The sequence below is a fragment of the Sceloporus occidentalis genome, unplaced genomic scaffold (genome assembly GCF_023333645.1).
Source record: "Sceloporus occidentalis isolate IW3139 unplaced genomic scaffold, rSceOcc1.0.p SCAF_2, whole genome shotgun sequence".
NCBI lineage: Eukaryota > Metazoa > Chordata > Lepidosauria > Squamata > Phrynosomatidae > Sceloporus > Sceloporus occidentalis.
This window is the reverse complement of record NW_028316982.1, coordinates 64,336,249-64,353,563: the sequence shown is the minus strand read 5'-3', so window position 1 is coordinate 64,353,563 and position 17,315 is coordinate 64,336,249. Positions and strand designations below refer to the sequence as shown.

Here is a 17,315-nt window from a genome sequence, read left to right as displayed (position 1 = left end):
ATTGAGCCAGAGCAGTTAAAAGTTAAAGCAGTGTCAAACTGAATTATTTCTGCAGTGTGGATCATCATCATCATCATCATCATCATCATCATCATCATCATCATCATCATCATCATTTTATATCCCATCTTTCTCCCAAGATCTCCTCACAAGCCAAATCAAACTGATAAATTCAGAAGCCTAATTCTTCATTGACATTCATGCTGACTGCATGTTAAATATTCAGTAACAAAACAAAAATGCACATAAACTATTATGTTAGAATAGGCACTCTTGCATTTGTTAACTTTTATTTATTATTATGCTGCTATTTTATAATGGGTGCTTAATGTATTATGTGATGTAGTATTAAAGTATGTTATAAGTTATCTTCAGTTTCTTTTAGAAAGATAAAAGCCGGATTAAAGTTTTTGTTTTTAAATAAGCTTAACAGAGCGAATGGGGCCTAGTTTTAGTAGCTTGTATCTGATGAAGTGGGCCCTAGTGCAGGAAAGCATATGACATTAATAAATTTGTTCAGCTAAGAGTGCCACAGATTCCTTATTTGTGCATAGGAGAATACCACTTAAAAGTCCAATCTGATGAAATTAGGCACACTTAAATCTCCTGAATTTAATAGCCTGAGATATGCCTAATAATTTTTGCATTTGATCATGCTGTTAATGGGCAAATTATAACCCTTATTGCTTTCATCAATTATTATTTCTGCTTCTGCTTCACAGAGAAGGAAAGCAAGGCTAAGATAATGACTCACTCACAGGCAGCCCAGCCAGTAATTTCATGGCACTTGGCAGAGCAGAATTTAGGTCTCTTGGCTCACCGACCAAACTGACATGACTTTACATTCATTTTAGCACTTTGATTTATTATTTATTTATCCATTACATTTCTATCCTGCCTTTCCCCCACTGGACTCAAGCACTTGGCTGCCCTCCTCATTTTGTCCTCAGAATAACCCTATCAGGTAAGCAAGGCTGAGAGAGTTTCATGGCCCAGTGGGGACTTGAATTTGGATCTCCTAAAGGAAGAAAGTGCAAAAGCTAGGCTTGTTACTGAAGATAAACAAAAACAAAAATAATGACCACACAGGATCTACATAAATTCAATCTAGATAATGAGGCAATCAAAATAGGTAAAATAGGTTACCATATCTCAGATCAAACACTGATCAGAACGGAGACTGCAGTCAAAAATAAGAAGACTAGGAATGGGAAGGGCAGCCATAAAAGAACTAGACAAGATCCTAAAGAGTAAACATATACGACTGAACTCTCTCTCTCTCTCTCTCTCTCTGGCTTTGCTTCGCGAACGAAGATTCAGGAAGGACTCATCCCGCGCTTTGTACAAGCGCGTTGGTGACTAAAAAGGCCAATTCGGATAAACAGGTCCGGTTGCAGAAAGCACAGCAGAAAGTCTCCTTGGGTGATGTTTCCAGGTTGCGGTTCTTTCTGCGTTGTCGTTTCTCTTCGGGGCTCGTTTGGCATGAGCTTTCAAAGAAAGCTGAACGCTAAAGTTAGAATTGTCCAGTCCATTCTATTCCCCATCACTATGTACGGATGTGAGAGCTGGATAGTGAAGAAAGTGGATAAAAAGAAAATTAATTCATTTGAAATGGGATGCTGGAGAAGAGCACTGAGGAAACCTGGTTGGTGAAAAAGACAACCAATTGACCAGATCAAACCCAAACTCTCCCTGGAAGCAAAGATGCTGAAACTAAAGCTGTCGTACTTTGGCCACATCATCAGAAGGCATGAATCACTGGAAAAGACAATAATGCCAGGAAAGGTAGAAGGCAGCAGAAAGAGAGGAAGGCTGCACACTAGATGGATGGAGTCAGTCACGGGGGTCATGGGCCTAAATGTGCAAGACCTGAGCAGAGCAGTAGAGGACAGGGAGGGGTCTCCTCCACAGGGTCACTGTGAGTTGAGGTCAACTTCAGGGCAGCTGACAACAACAACAAAGTCCCAGTCCCATACTTGAGCAATGACACCATGCTGGCTGTGAATCAAAATCTGCTGTGAGGCATTTCCGTTTGTCTCCTTTTTTGTATCTCCTTCCAAAGAGCTTGGGGTATTTTGGGACCTACAGACTCTGCCTAGTAGATTGAGCAGAACAACAGTGACTTGCGTAAAGTTAACTCACTGGGGAGTTTTGAGTCAGTGTTTTGAACATCCAAATTCTTAGCTTTGGCAACAAGCTCAAGATGAAATATGAGTACCTAGAAGATATTTTTTAAAGGGGAAAAGAGGCTTTCCTGACTTTTTGATTGGGAGATGAAAGAGAGCAATGTTTACACTAAGCAAGGTTTGTGTGGGCTCTCAAACAACTCAGTTTCAGGGCTACAAAAAAATTCCACAAGGAGCCAACTCTGGAAAGTTGTTGCTTTACTCCTTCCTTTGCACAACAGGGAGGACTGAAGGATGTCTGCCTTATATTCTCCTTCAGATCCTACCTTCTTGGAAATTGTCAACAATTTCTATGGGGCAGCTTAAGTTTTTGCACAAAAGCTTCGGGATTTAGTCTGGAAAATCAATACGCAAAGGGATCTTGTAGCACTTTGGAGACACAAAGAAGTTTGTAGGATAAAGCTTTTGTAAATGGGTCTGCTTCATCCGATGGTGAAGGAGGCCAGTCCTGACCTTCACATTGCTTTCTCCTCCAGCGCTACAAGATCCCTTTGCACCCTTCAGGGGTTTCTGTGTATCAGAAAACCAGGAGTGGTCTTTTATTTTTTAAAAATGAAAAAGAGGAGGAGGAGGAGAAACAAACAAGAATAAACAACAGGAAAGACGAAACAAGCAAACAAGAAAGAGAAAAGAAGAAACAACGAGAAAGAAGAAGAAAAGAAGAAACAAGGAGAAACAAGGAAAAGAAGAAACAAGAAAAGAAAAAAGAGAAATAAGAAAGGAAGAAAGAAGAGACAAGAAGAAACAAGTAGAAAAGAAAAACCAAGAAAAAGAAGGAGCAAGAAGAGACAAGAAGAAACAACAAGAAGAAAAGAAGAAACAAAGAGAAACAAGAAAAAGAAGAGACAACAAGAAGAAGAAACAAGAAGAAATGAAGAAACAAAGAGAAACAACAAGAATAAGAAGAAAAGAATAAACAAGAGGGGAAAGAAACAAGAAGAGACAAGCAGGAAGAAAAGAAGAAAGGAGAAATAACAAGAACAAAGAAGAAGAAACAAGAAGTAGAACCAAGAACTACTAAGAAGAAAGAAACCCACAGGAGAGAGGAGCGTGGTCCCTGGGCTTGCCCCCTGCTTAAGCCCTCCTCTGTGGGGCTGGCCAGTGGCCAGGGCTGGGCCTTCTTCCCTTGGAGGCGGAGGGAGGGAGGGGGAGTTTCCACCTCGACGGGGGGAGCGAGCAAGAGCCGGCCTCTCCTCCTCCTCCTCCTCCTCCTCCCTCCAGGAAATGAGTAAACTGGAAAGTAGCCGAAGTTGTAGCGCTGCTGCTGGCCTGTGTCTCCGAGGAGGAGGAGGATGCAGGGAAGCTCCTAGGGGAGGAGAAGCAAGGCAGCTGGAGGGGGGACGCTGTGAGTAGCCCCCTGGGGGTCCCTTTGGTTCTGGGGGTGCCTCGGAGCAGGGCTCTTTTTCAAGGGGGAGGACCAGCCAGAGCCCCCTTCTCTTGGGATACAAGAGAGACTTGGGAGGGGGGGGGTTAACAAGGTCTGCACCCAAAAAGGACCTTCAGCCTAAACGATGCATCTGGTTTGTCCACTTTCTCAAGAAAACTTAAGTATGGTTTCTTTGTTATTGCTGCTGCTGTTGTTGTTGTGTGGCTCCAAGTCCTTATGGCGACCTTATCATGGAGTTTTCTTGGCAAGGTTTCTTCAGAGGGGGTCTGCCTTTGCCATCCTCTGAGGCTGAGAGAGTGTGACTTGCCTAAGGTCACCTAAAGGGTGCCATGGGCCGTTAGGGATTCGAACCCTGGGCTCCAAAGCCAGAGTCCAACCCTCAAAGCTGGCTCTCAGGTGGAGTGTCTACTCCCCAACTCCTCCAAAACAACCCTTTTAAAATAGTTTTTGATAATGTGATAGATGATAGTTTTTGGAGTGAGTTCAAGAACTTCAAGATGGGGATCGGAAACAGAATCCCAGGTGCTTCAAAGTATTTAAAGCCGCCACCTTTTTCTAAAACTCTTGAGACAGCTAAGGGACAGTATCTGGGCTTTTGGAGGTTGGCACATTTTTGCCAGGGATGGGAGGCATCACTGACTGAGCTGCTGCTCTTGCTCCAAGGAAATGTTGGCTCTCAGGAGGCCAGTCCAGGATGGCCAGAGGACCTCCTTTTCCAGGACATGTCCTCCATTTCAACCTTCTGGAGTTTATCCCACAAAGGAGATTGGGTGTTTATCCCATGGCTGTCCCAAAAACAATCACATAATTACGCATAACAGTTTCATACAACGTTGCACAAAACCTGCCATTAAAGCGGTCATTAGAAAGCGTTAACACACATCTTTTTACTGTCAGAATTTCAGCAACAGTGCATTTCCAACATTGCTTTATTTGTGTAATTGTGTGTGATAATCATTCGCCCAATTGCTTGTCATTTCCACTTCATTTGTGGGTTGCTTTAAATGCACTTTGATCTCTCCTTAATGCCAAAATCAACTCCAGTGTGATAAACTCCTCTGTCCAGGAGGAATTCCAAAACGTCCTCCAGTTTGAGCATGACTGAGAGGCATGACTTTATATCTATATGAGTGGTTTAAGCTTTTATTTGGTCATGTCCTACATTCCTCTTGGTCATCCTACATTTTGGGGTGCCCTGTCCTCCTTTGCAGAGAGGACATCTGCTCACCCTGGGCCAGTTGTGTAGCTACAAGGAGAGGGACAAAAGGATGCCCTTGCCCCCCTCCATAACAATTGTATGGCCTGAAATGACCTTATCCCTCAATAGCCAGATTTCTAGCCTTACACTGTGAGACACTGAAGACTTTCCACACTTATAATTCATGTTTTCTGTATTTGCATTTCTTGGGAACTTTGCTTGCCTTTTTTCTTTGGATGTGTAAACTGTATTACAAAACTGTGAAGTTTGAAGCAATGCTAGAAATTTGGCTTGTTGTAGTTCTTGTTGTTGTGTGCCTCCAAGTTGTTTTGGACATAAGGCAACCCTAAGGCAAACGTATCAGAGGGTTTTCTTGGCAAGTATCTTCAGAAGGGATTTGCCATTGCTGTCCTCTGAAGCTGAGAGACTGTGGCTCAGCTAACACCACCCAGTGAGTTTCCATGGCCAAGTGGGGATTCGAACCCTGGCCTCCAGAGTCATAGTCCAACACTGAAGCTACTATTCCACACTGGCTGAAATTTGGGGTTGAAGGAAAACTTCTTTTTGGGGAGAGCAAGGCTCTCATTTTACCCCCTCTCTAGCTACATGTAGCTTCCTGTTTTCCCCATTTGCTTTGCTTAATTATTTGTTGTTGCTTTTAAATGTTATGTTTTCATACACTGTCATTGAGCCAAATGATTCCAAGAGCAACATGGGTTCACAATAACAGTAATCGTTACACTAAAATAAAGTGAGTGAAAGTGAGAAAATGGCAATTAAGACTGCAGTTCTCTATATGCTTACTCGGGAGGAAAGCTTCTTGACTAACAGAGCCTTCCTTTAAACAGGCATCCATAGAGATTGCAATATAAAAAAGATCAAGTCCATTAAAAGCTCAGATGTTTGAAACCTAAAAGAATCTGGAGAACGAAAGATCTTTGCCTGATTAGAACAAGATAGTCAAGTTAGGAGTTCATCACACGGAAGGGAAGCACCCAAATCCTGTGGATAAACAGGGTTTAAATCCCCAAATATCTCAAGAGTGGGATTGTTTTCAGACTATGTCACACAACTTTGACATTAGCCTGTGCAAAGAGCCGCAACATTTTGCTGCTTTTAAACTTCGGGAAACAGTAGGAGGAGAAAGGAGAGGCCCCAGAAGTTTTTTAAATTAAAATTTCAAATTTCAATTTTTTATTTTTAAAAAAAAATAAATTTTAATTTTTAAAAAATTCTTTTAATTTTTTTCTTTAAAAACAACACATTGTTTAAAGGCATTTCTAGGGATTCAAGATTAAACCTGTGATTACTGCAGGGAAAGGATTGTTGGGAAAGGTCTGCTTGCAAACCTCCAGTTTGGCAGAAGTTGGAGTTGTATGCCCTGAGGCAAAGCACCAGGTTCTCTACCGAGTTGATTTCAGCAAAATGTCACCAAAATTAATCTAAAAGTAGACAGAATACGTTGGCTAGGATATATCATAGCTTCAATATGATGGATTTTGTCAAATCTAACCAGGACAAATCAGGACAAGGTCTTTCCATAACACCTCACCACAGAGATCATTGCCAGTTGTGTAACACCTTTGAGATATCCAGTTTTTTGGTTATGAGTAGCCATCGTACTTTACCCAATCGATGGTCCTTGATAATAGTGAAGTTATAGTTCTGAATCCATAATCAGGTTATGTCTTTGTATCTGTTCTGGTATATGCGACCAGGAGTTCACAACCACTTGGACCAATGAACTGTATTTTAGCTTTCACAACCCTTCATGATGGTCATACTACATGGAGCAAAAGTCAACATAAGTGCAATTATTCATAACTCTGGAATGGAATGTGTCTTAGGGTAAACTGTATGTCAGCAGCTTATTCTTGCTATCGGGAATCTTCAGAAGTGTTAGGGATATAAAAATGGCTTGTTGGAAAGCAACAATGGAAAATGCCTTATGCTTTGGTTTTAGACTTATTAGATGTGTTTGCTGGTTGACCACTATGGAGCCAGTATGTGATGTGTGATTGTTTGTGTGAAAAACAGATATTTGTGTTTTTATTTGAATCATGTGATTATCTTCTCTACCATTGCACATACAATCACATTTATTTATCTAGAGATACTGATGAAGCAGAGGTTTCTGGTGTGTTTTATTTCACAAACAGGCAGCAAAATGTTATACACAAACCAAGATTTATATGTACTAATTTTTTTTCTTATAATGACTTTAATTTAAAGAAATATTTCTATCCTTTGTGCTACATTTAAAAATCTCGGGCAGGGTATAGGCACCAAAACAATATACAGTGCGCCTGCATCATATGCGGGCGGATTTATGCAGATTTTAGGAATGGGTGGCGCATCCCATAGGGACAAATGGGCCATGCACCGCCATGCCACCATGTGCACAAGCCCCATTCATTTAAATGGGGCTCAAGCATACACGTTATTTGTTTTATGTGGGGGAGTCCGGAACGTATCTCCCGCGTAAATAAAGGGCACACTGTAGTATAAAACTTCTAAAGACAGTTTAAAACAAGTGTAGATGGCTGGGGAAATCTAGGGCAGGACATATCATTTGATGCAGAAATGTTTGTAACTACCACATATAATCGACTATAAGTCAGCCTCATGTATAAGTCGAGAGCAGGTTTTGGGGCCAAAATGATTTTGTTTTGACCCGTAGATAAGTTAAGGGTAAAACTTAGGGGCGTGTAACAAAGGATGTAATGAATGAAGCAAAGGAAAACAATGCAAACAAAAAACAAAATTTCAGCTGGCATAGCTGTTTGTGCTCATACTAAATGCTGGATGGATGAGATAGTAGAGCAGGGCCAGTACTTCCAAGACAGATTACACTCTTGCTTTTCAACAGGGGATGGTTCCTTTTTAAAAAATAAAGAGTTAAAGTACAATACTTACATTGACCCATGGATAAATTGACTCAGGTTTTTTGGGTCAATTTTTAACCTAAATTTCTAGACTTATATGTGTGTATATACAGTACATCTTGACAATCATGCTTACGGTATATTAATGGAAAAGGTTTGGGGGATGCTTAGCTATGATACTTTTCTACTGCAGTTGTTTCCTTAAGCTGAACTCCCCTTTTGGGTCAGATAGGTTTATGAGGGTTCTGCCTAGCTTTATTTGAAAGGCAATCCAATTGAGTCCATAGATACATACTTATTATTATTATTATTATTATTATTAACTTTTATTTATAAAGCGCTGTAAATTTACACAGCGCTGTACATACAGTCTTTTAGTTAGACGGTTCCCTGCCCTCAGGCTTACAATCTAAGAAGACACGACACAAAAGGAGAAGAGAGTGGTGGTGGGGAATGGGATCAGGTCCAGCAGTTCTTCTCCACCTCCGAGGCCTGGACCAAGGCAGATCGACTGGAGGAAGGGCTTGGCTTCTTAATGGATGGTTAAAAGGAGGCTTCCTGGGTCAGAGAGGGGCTCTCCTCTGGGAATGCTTCTCTAAACAATATAGTCTTTAATTCAGTTTTGAAACTGGGTAGAGAAGTGATGAGGTGTGCATGTGGGGCAAGAAGGTTCCAGGAGTAAGGGGCAGCAAGCGAGAAGGGACGAATTCGGGAGGGGGCAGTGGTAGTCCTACACTGTGACAGGAGACCTTGACTACAAGAGCGGAGGGTGCGAGTAGGAATGTAAGGAGAAAGAAGGTCAGATAAGTAAGGAGGGGCCAATCCATGGAGGGCTTTGAAAGTCAATAATAAAATCTTGTACCGGATGCGGAAGGGGAAGGGGAGCCAATGAAGGGAGGATAAAAGAGGTGAAACATGGTCAAAGCGGCGAGCGGATGTGACAATATGGGCAGCTGAATACTAGACAGAGATTCTTCCAAATGAATATACTAAAAGTTTGTAATGTTAGGTGTATTCTGATTGACTGTGGGCTGGGCTGCTTTCTGTGAACAAAGACTTTTCCCTTCTGTAAGAACGCCCTTTTCATTTCTACAGAACAATAGTAGGGACCCTCCCTGATCTTTGATACTTCTGTCAAAGAAGTAGATAGGGAGGTGGAGTATCTGCAGTTGTGCAGTTGAAAATGTTTGCTTTTGGCAAAGTGTTTTTGTGGCTGCAAAGTAGAAATTCAACAGGAGAAGTTACCATTAGATTAAAAGTTGTCTCTGTGTTTTCTCTAGTCAGGCAACTGAGGTAAAAGGGTAATTGGGGTGGGAAGCTTTATCTTTCCCTAAAGCAATCACTTTGATTAAAGTTGGAGCCCCAATGGCTACTTTATAAGGTTTAAAACAACAACAGCAACCTTTTCCATTGTGGATCTTCCACAATGTCTCAAATAGTTTGGCCTTCATAGAAAAAGGGCTATATTTTTTCTTTGTCTTTGTCTGGCCTTTTAGCTGATAGCTTTGCCCTCTGGAGAAACTGACAAGAGAGAATATGCTAGTTTGGTTCCAAACAATCTCCTTTCCCTGGGCTCTTCTCTTCCTTAGCGCTGGGAAGGGAGCCCAGGTTCAGTACAGCTGCCACTGGGACAATCTTCACCTACTTGTGCAGTTTCAAAGTAAATAGGAAGGCTGGTCACTCCTCATACTCACCAGTCAGAAGAACTCTCACCATGGTATGCCTGGTCTTGTTACAGATTTTCTGTTGCCTGCACTATGAACACAATAACAACAAGATCCTCAAAGAGCAGCTAATGCTACATATTGAGGCTTGAAACAATGGAATCTGGTAGGATATTACTCATGCAGATCATCTGCTCCATTTAATTTAGTAGTGATGACAACAGCTTTATCAATGTGGTCCTCAGTCTGGTTGTGTCTGGGACAGCCAGCACTCACAAAAGCATTAGAGTTGGAGCAGCTACCTGGAAGCATCTAAACAGAACTATTAGGAGTAGATGTTGGAGGGAGCTGATTGGTTTAATGATCAAAGATTGGATTAAAGGAAATCACATTTTGTATTTTATGGAAAGCTTGAGGAATTGCCTTTTAAAAGTATGTTTTTCTTTGTGTAGATTTCTTTTAAAGTGGATTCCTATCATTAACACATGGGCATACAGACACATCACAGTCTGTATTCCTCACAGTGGAACACTCTCAGAGTGTGGTGGAGTCTGCTTCTTTGCAGGTTTCTAAACAGAAGCTGGATGGCCATCTGTCAAGGCTGCTTTGATTGTGAGTTCCTGCATGGCCAGGGGGTTGGACTGGATGGCCCTTGGCGTCTCTTCCAGCTCTGTGATTCTATGATTAATTTCTTTGGGGATCCATCAACAAAGTCTAGAAAATAGCCTGGAAAAGGAAAACTGGAGAATGTCTCCAAAAGATTTTCAGCCCCACAAACTTATCGAGTAAATACTTGCCACTATGTTCTCATCCTTTCAAAAAGAGCATGGGTAGCATTATTACTGATAGGCCGGCATCCTGCTAGTGACTTAAAAGCATGTGAGATCGTTTTTGGATAGCATGTGGTGGGCTATTCTCTTTCTCTTGAATACCACAGAAAAACATCCCACTCCTGGCAGATGTCATGCCCAAGGAGGAAGGAACAGAGTTGATTCTGACCATGAAGATCCAGCTGCTGTGGTAAGAAGGAAAAGGCAAGTGCTCTCCATTCAAGAGTATACACTAGTTCCCCTCGCCCCCATCAAGCTGAAACCAACTGCTTCTCCGTGGTCTGAATTGATTCCCTTCCTTCTCACTGGTAAAAAATAGCCCTCCCAGGCATGATAGCTGCCAAATAGTGGAAAGAACTGCTACACATGCATGTTACTATGATGTGTAATTTCATGCAGTGGCATCACTAGGCAAGATTCATGCAGTGGTATCACCGGGGTGATACCACTGCATGAACCCCACAGTAAGCAGTGGTGTTAAAATCTTGTTATTTCATAACATGTTACTTCCAAATTTTGTCTTTGTGTATTACAGTACCATCAACCTGTTCACATGTCTTAGTCAAATGAAACATACATAAGCCAAAGAAAGATAAGCATCCTTTTCTAAAAACATTTGCCTTTGGTGTGCGCAAGAATGTGTGTCTAAATCATAAAGTAAAAAAAGTTTCTGTCCAGCTACATATTTTCCAGTTTAGGTTTTTAATAGCATTTCTAGGAGGTAGCTATTCCAGTTTTGGGAACTCTAGGTAGGGAGTTGGCCCAGTTTGGGTGTGGTATGGGTGGAGGAACTGCTGCATTAGGATGCCAGGCTCAGATGCTGCCAGAGGAGGTAGGTGCCAGCCAGCTCAGCTGTATAAGCAAAACTCCTTGCCTACATTTTTCTTAACAGTGAAGCAGGATGTGACGCAAATAGGAAAGACTGGAGCATTGTGCAGAGGACAGTAAATGTGAGAAAGCCACATGCTTTGAGAATTGGGAGCAATGTCAAATTAGCTAAATCAGTTGAAATGCTCTTACTCTTCATAGTGTGCTCTGCCTGTCTGTCAGTTTCCTGAAGTAAAAGTGGCAGTTAAAATGACAGTCACTTAGTGAGAGTAAGCACCGAGAACTGTCCTGGAAGATATAATTTGAGTTGAAGGGTGTTTTGAAGCAAACTTTTGCAAGAATATAACAATAGACTCTCATTTTGTGACTTTATTTTTTAAAATACTTAACGACTCATGAATATTAGACTGACATGACCCCACTTTGTTTTCAGAAACCTATTCACATGACAGGGTGGAAATGGAAAATGGAAAGTATTTTTCAGCCAGTTTGGGTACTCTAAACCGTTCATAAGCCATAACAGAACATCTCAAAAAATTATCGACTCTCTTAAGAATGTTTATATGGTGTCGTACTGCCTAATTTTATAACCTAGTTTTCATGACAGCTTACAATTCAAAAATTAATTTAGAATGCAGGTAGCATGTCAGTAAAAACATATAAAAACATAATAGTGTTATATGCCTTTAAGTCAACTCTGACATGTAGCAATTTTAACATATGATTTCCTCAGCAATTTATTCAGAAGATATTTTCCATTGCCTTCTTAAGCTAAGAGAGAGTGATTTGCCCAAAATCACCTGGTGGGTTTCATGGCTGAAAAGGAATTTGAACCCTAATCTACAAGAGTCTTAGTCCAAGCACTGCACCTCACTAGCCACCTATAAAAGCATAACCCACAAAAAATGAATATAAAGCAGAAAGAGATTGAACAGGGCAGGGAAATTAGAAAGGTCATTGCCTGACACTAAAATGCTATTAAGGTAAGCACCAAGTGAGCTTCTTTGGGGAGGGCATTCTACAGCCAGGGTGCCAGCTCTGCAAAAGGTCCATCTTCATCAGCCTGTCCATGGAGAGACCCACAAAAGGACATTGGAAGATTGTAAGGTCTGAGAAAGTACATATGGAGACGTAATGTCACATGGCGGTCTTGTTATTTGGTTTCTCAGCCTAATTAGCATTTATGTTTTCTTAATTTTCTCTATGATAAAAAGGGGAAAGAAAAGACAAGACAAGACAAAACAGATCAGTGCAATACAGCAGTGATGGACACATCTTGGGCCTTGAATATCCCTGCACCTCCCACCCTATTTTTTCAAACAAAAATAATTATTTTCCACTTTCAGAGGCTGTAGGGCTGCTTGATTTGTTTTGTTTTGTATTCTGGGGGTTGCAGGGCTCCCCCCAAGTCTAGGAAGAAAATAAATGAAAAACAAAATCTGAAGATGACACCCAGCAACCTCTGGTTCGCAGGGTGAGAGCAGCAAGAGTTGGTCATGTTAGATACATGGTGCAGCACATGGGAACAAAACACATGCTTTGGGCAAGGATTTGACTCCCAGGTGAAAGTTCTTCATTTCAAAAACAAAAACATGGGCTAACATATTCTAAAAACTACAAATTGCAGATGGACTGGAAGAATGCTGCTAATTTTGGCTCTCTTCCAGAATTTTATTGGCACATTTATCCATACTATATCTTGAAAAAGTAGTTTCTTCTCTCCTTAGCCAATTCTTCAATGAAATAAATGTTCCAATGCCATTTTAAAATAAACTTTTGCACAGGGTTTCCTGGCAACTGCCTCTTACATCATGATCAAAGTTGCAACCGTTGAATTCTTTGTAGTTTGCCTCTGTCTAAACTGGGATTTCTCTTCCTTTGGACTTTACAGGCATCAGTTTTACTTTCAACGTTCAATCTTGTTGAACCTTATTCCTGGTGGAGCAATCTTCTATACATCATCTTAGATGGATTTATAGGGACAGTGATAACACTGTAAGGCCATAGGTCTTTTAGTAGAAAATGCCAGAGATCCATTTCTGCAGAACATGTACTGTTTGGATTATCCTCCCAGAGCTTTGTATATAGCTGGAAGAATCCATACCTTGACTGTGTAGGAATGGACAAAACTTCCATCTTCAGTTGACAGGAGAAGTAATACTCCGTGCAAAAAGCAGAAAATGGTTGCAGACAAGCCCAGTTGAAAACTTTATATTCCTAGTTCTGTAATGGTGTGTGGCATTCAATCCAGTTAATATGTTTATGGCATATCAGACCTCAGAGGCTGAGGTCTAGGCCATATGGAGAATATTTGGCCCGGGCATCTGCTCACTGAAAGAGGTATGGCTAAATTATTTCCTGTTAGAGCCAGTGTCGTATAGTGCTTTGGGAAATGGACTATGACTGTAGATCAGGGTTCGATTCCCAATTTGGCCATGAAACCCACTGGCTGACCCTGGGCAAGTCACACTCTCTCAGCCTCGGGGAAACACCATGGCAAACCTCCTCTGAACAAATCTTACCAAGAAGATCCCTTTAGAAGGTCACCTTAGAGTTGCCATAAGTTGGAATCGACTTGTGGAGGCACACCACAACAAAGAGCTATCACTTAATTTAAATACCAACATTATTGCTTAATCAAATTAGATAGATCAGATCAGCATAAATTTTCATGTAACTCCATAATTTAAATGTGCATTCTTACTTTTTTCTTTTTAGATTGTACATCTATATGCCAAAGCAAATACCATTTTAGGAGGCCTGTGCACTCCTGTGTGGAAGTGAAAAGAGAATGCCAAGTCCAAGATGGTGCTTGCTGTCCGCAATTTTTTATACATGTTAATTTTGCAAATAAAAGCCATTTTAGTTTTTAAAATAAATGTTGCTTGACTTTAGAGGCTAGAGTATAGCAAGAACTTCACAAAATCCAAAGGCATCACAAGTCTCATGCCTGTCCCAGCAAATACTACTTGAGGACTGATATACATTTATTTGTAGATTATTTCCAGGCCGTAACATCAGTCCACAGAAACTAATCACTGGCATAATATGGAATAAGCTTGCAAGAACACAAGGCTGCGTCATCATAGGCGTGAACTGTAGCCTTACTTAGTAGATGAGGTGTTTCTCTAACAGATTTTACTCTTGATTCTTAAATGGCTCCTCATTCCCATTCCTGACCTCTATTCATGGTCTGAAATTCTAAGTAGAAAACTGCTGGTCTCCTTTCTTTTATTTTTTTTTTCCCTTGCTTTGATAAATATTTGTCTTTACTTGTGACTCCTGGGAATCATGAAGCATAATTTCCAATAATGCAGTAAATTAGACTTTTGATTGCAGAGGGAGCCTGTCCTTTGGCTACTGAACAGCACTGTCCTTTGCTGCCCCCATCATTACTAACCTAGCAGTCATTTGTATTCACCACAAATGAGTCCCAAATGAGAAGCATATCATATCTGATATTAATAACTTAACGCTTTTTCAGGAAGAAAGGGGGTAAGTAAACTTTAAATGTTATGGGAAAGATGGATCTGGAAATACTGGGACACTCACAGCGTACCTCTGCACAATACTGCTTAAGCAAATTTTATGTCATGACAGAATTGCTGTAATGTCACACTGATTTTCTCACCAAAACAAGTGAGATGTTTTGGTGAGACTATTCTTCCTCTCTATTCGTACTTACTCTATTTAAAGAGCTCTCTAAGTTGCAGAAACTTAGGTTTTATTCTAGTAGCATGTAATGTTAACAGTATGTAGGTTTTTCACAAGTCCTCCTTCATCCCTTATATGGCAGGGAGGCCGAATCAAACTCAGTAGTGGTTAAATGGCTAAGGTATGTAGCCCATTGACAAACCTTAGGGTTATAGTGACCATAGACTAAATATATTTTAACTAGAATAATATTTAGGAGGCATATAGTATTGCCAGATATTCAGAGCGGTTTACCTTCATTTTAGCAGACATGTAAAAAGAGGTGGTGGTGATGGTGGTGTGCCTTCAAGTCATTTCCAACCCTCATTGGATTTTTTTGGAAAGATTTGTTCAGAGAGGGTTTGCCTTTGCCTCTCTCTGAAGCTGAGAAAGTGTGACATGCCTAACTCAGCAGGTTTCCATGGCCATGCGGGGATTTGAATCCTGGTCTCCAGAGTCATTGTCCTAGAACTCAATCCAATACACCACACTGGCTTTCAATAAAAGGAGATCAGTGCTATCTTCCTAATGCAAATAGGGAAGTAGATGCTGACACAAGGCTGTACTGGCTGTTACTGAAGCAACCCAGTGAGTTTATGTTTAAGTTGCAATAAGGGGCCTCTCTACGCATGCTTTACTTCAGCTCTTAGCAGCCCTAGCTGGCATAGTCAATGGTGAGAAATGGTGTGGGTTATTATTATTTATTTATTTAAAATATTTATACCCCACCCTTCAGGCAAAAAGCTTTCCAGAGTGTCTTATAAATTGTTGATTTGACCATTCATCTCTGTCCTCAGGCTTACAGTCTAAATGAGGCAAAACATACAAGTAAATGGCAGGTCTGTAGCTAGGCTGGGGCAACGGGGCATCCCCAGCCAAAGGGGCCCCCAAAGAGAATACAAGAAAATTAAAAATGAACTGAATATAGAGACCCCGAATATACTTTCTGCCCCAGGGCCCCTAAAGGCCTAGCTACGGGCCTGGTAAATGGGAGAATAGTGAGGGAGAGAATCGAGTCCAGCAGATACTGACTAAGTTTCTCTCCCTCGGAGGCCAGAGCAATGGCAGTTGGGATGGAAGGATGGCTTTTCATCAGCTGCTGGGCCAAGACATGAAGGAGCTGTGCCCACTTCTTCTTCTCTCCCTCAGAGGCCAGAGCAGTGGCAGTTGGGATGGAGGGAGGATCTTTCATCAGTTGCTGGAGCCAAGACGTGATGATGCTAATAATGATGATTTTTATTTATAACACCCTTTCCACCAAAGGGCACTACATCAAAACATATGCAATAAAAAGCAAACGATAAAACATCACACTATAAAATACTAAAACAATATACTAATATGCTAAAAACAAAATCCTCCTCAGTCACTACCCATCTCAGCAACCTTAGGCACACTCAGCAACTTAATCCATTGAATCAAGGTCTTCAACCCTTTACGAAAGTGGATCAGATCCTCTTCCAGCCAGAAGTGCAAAGGAAGACTGTTCCACAAACATGGAGCCAGATCTTGAAAGGCTCTCAGCCTTGACAGAGCCGAATGCATTTGTGGAACAGCCAATAATCCTTTGTCTGCTGAGCTTATTCTTGTCTCCCTCGGAGACCAGAGCAGTGGCAGTTGGGATGGAGGGAGAACCTTTCATCAGCTGCTGGGGCCAAGGCAGGATGGATATGTGCCTACTTATTCTCCCTCTCTTTCTGACTTTCTGAGTCTAGAACTGTTAGAACAAACACTTTTGCTGTCCAGCATCTTCCAGAGGGCAACACAATTCCTCATTGGCTCTCCATATTTATTCAGAATTTGAAGTAAGTCCTGGTGTTTTTAAAAGTGTGTATCTCCATGTAATCTCTGTTTTTCCAACCTATCAATACAAACCGGGTTGCCTGAACAAAATTGAGAGCCTATTTTGGAGCTCTCCATTCCTCTTTGAGCCCCCAAATGACAAAAAGCTAACAGATAAGAGCCCAAACAGGACCCCAGCAAGCTAGACAGGGGAAAGAACAAAAGAATAGTATTAACAAATGTGAAGCAAGAACTAAACCACATAAAGACTAGCTATAGCTCTCCAGAGATCAAGAAGGTATGGTAAAGCAGTGGCCCTCCAACCTCTCCAGCATGTGTAATGATTTGAGTGTTGGACTCTGACTCTAGAGACCATGGGTTCAATTCCCCACTCAGCCATGAAACCCACTGGGTAACCTTGGGCAAATCACAGGCTCTCAGCCTCAGGGGAAAGCAATAGCAAACATTCTCTGAACAAAACCTGCTAAGAAAATCCCTTAGGGCTACCACACGTTGAAAATTATTTGAAGACACATGGTGTGTGCGCACACGCGCGCACACACACACGAGCTTTCCAAAACCAAGAAGGGAGTCCATTGCAACAACCTCTTCTCTGTCCCAGCAGAGACTACTTGAGGATTGATATACATTTATTTGCAGATGTTTTCCAGGGCATAACATCAGGCTTCAAAAATTAATCACAGTGGACAGAGTATAGGAAAGGACAGCCTAAAATGGGTATTTTTTAAAGAGAGGGAACTATAATTTTAGGTCACTTGAAAACCATCCTAAAGATGCCACAGTTCTGACTATGAAATATCTATAAGGAAAAACTTAGAGGCCAAGCTGCTCAGCAGAATCA

The 17,315-nt window shown here is 41.3% G+C and overlaps 1 protein-coding gene across 7 annotated transcripts in view; it reads left to right on the top strand.

Annotated features, from left to right (window-relative positions):
• The first annotated feature begins 3,333 nt into the window (after positions 1 to 3,333).
• The window catches only part of ITPRIP (inositol 1,4,5-trisphosphate receptor interacting protein), a 56,468-nt gene continuing 42,486 nt past the window's right edge, over positions 3,334 to 17,315 (top strand). Inside the window, exon 1 of one of the 7 annotated variants that reach the window (XR_016280045.1) lies at positions 3,334 to 3,531. Coding sequence is in view for 1 of the 7 variants with exons in the window: in XM_089509836.1 (XP_089365962.1) it covers positions 3,698 to 3,734 (37 nt within the window). In the remaining 6 variants the exon portion in view is untranslated. The other 6 variants (XM_089509837.1, XM_089509836.1, XM_089509842.1 and 3 more) reach the window with 6 other exon arrangements.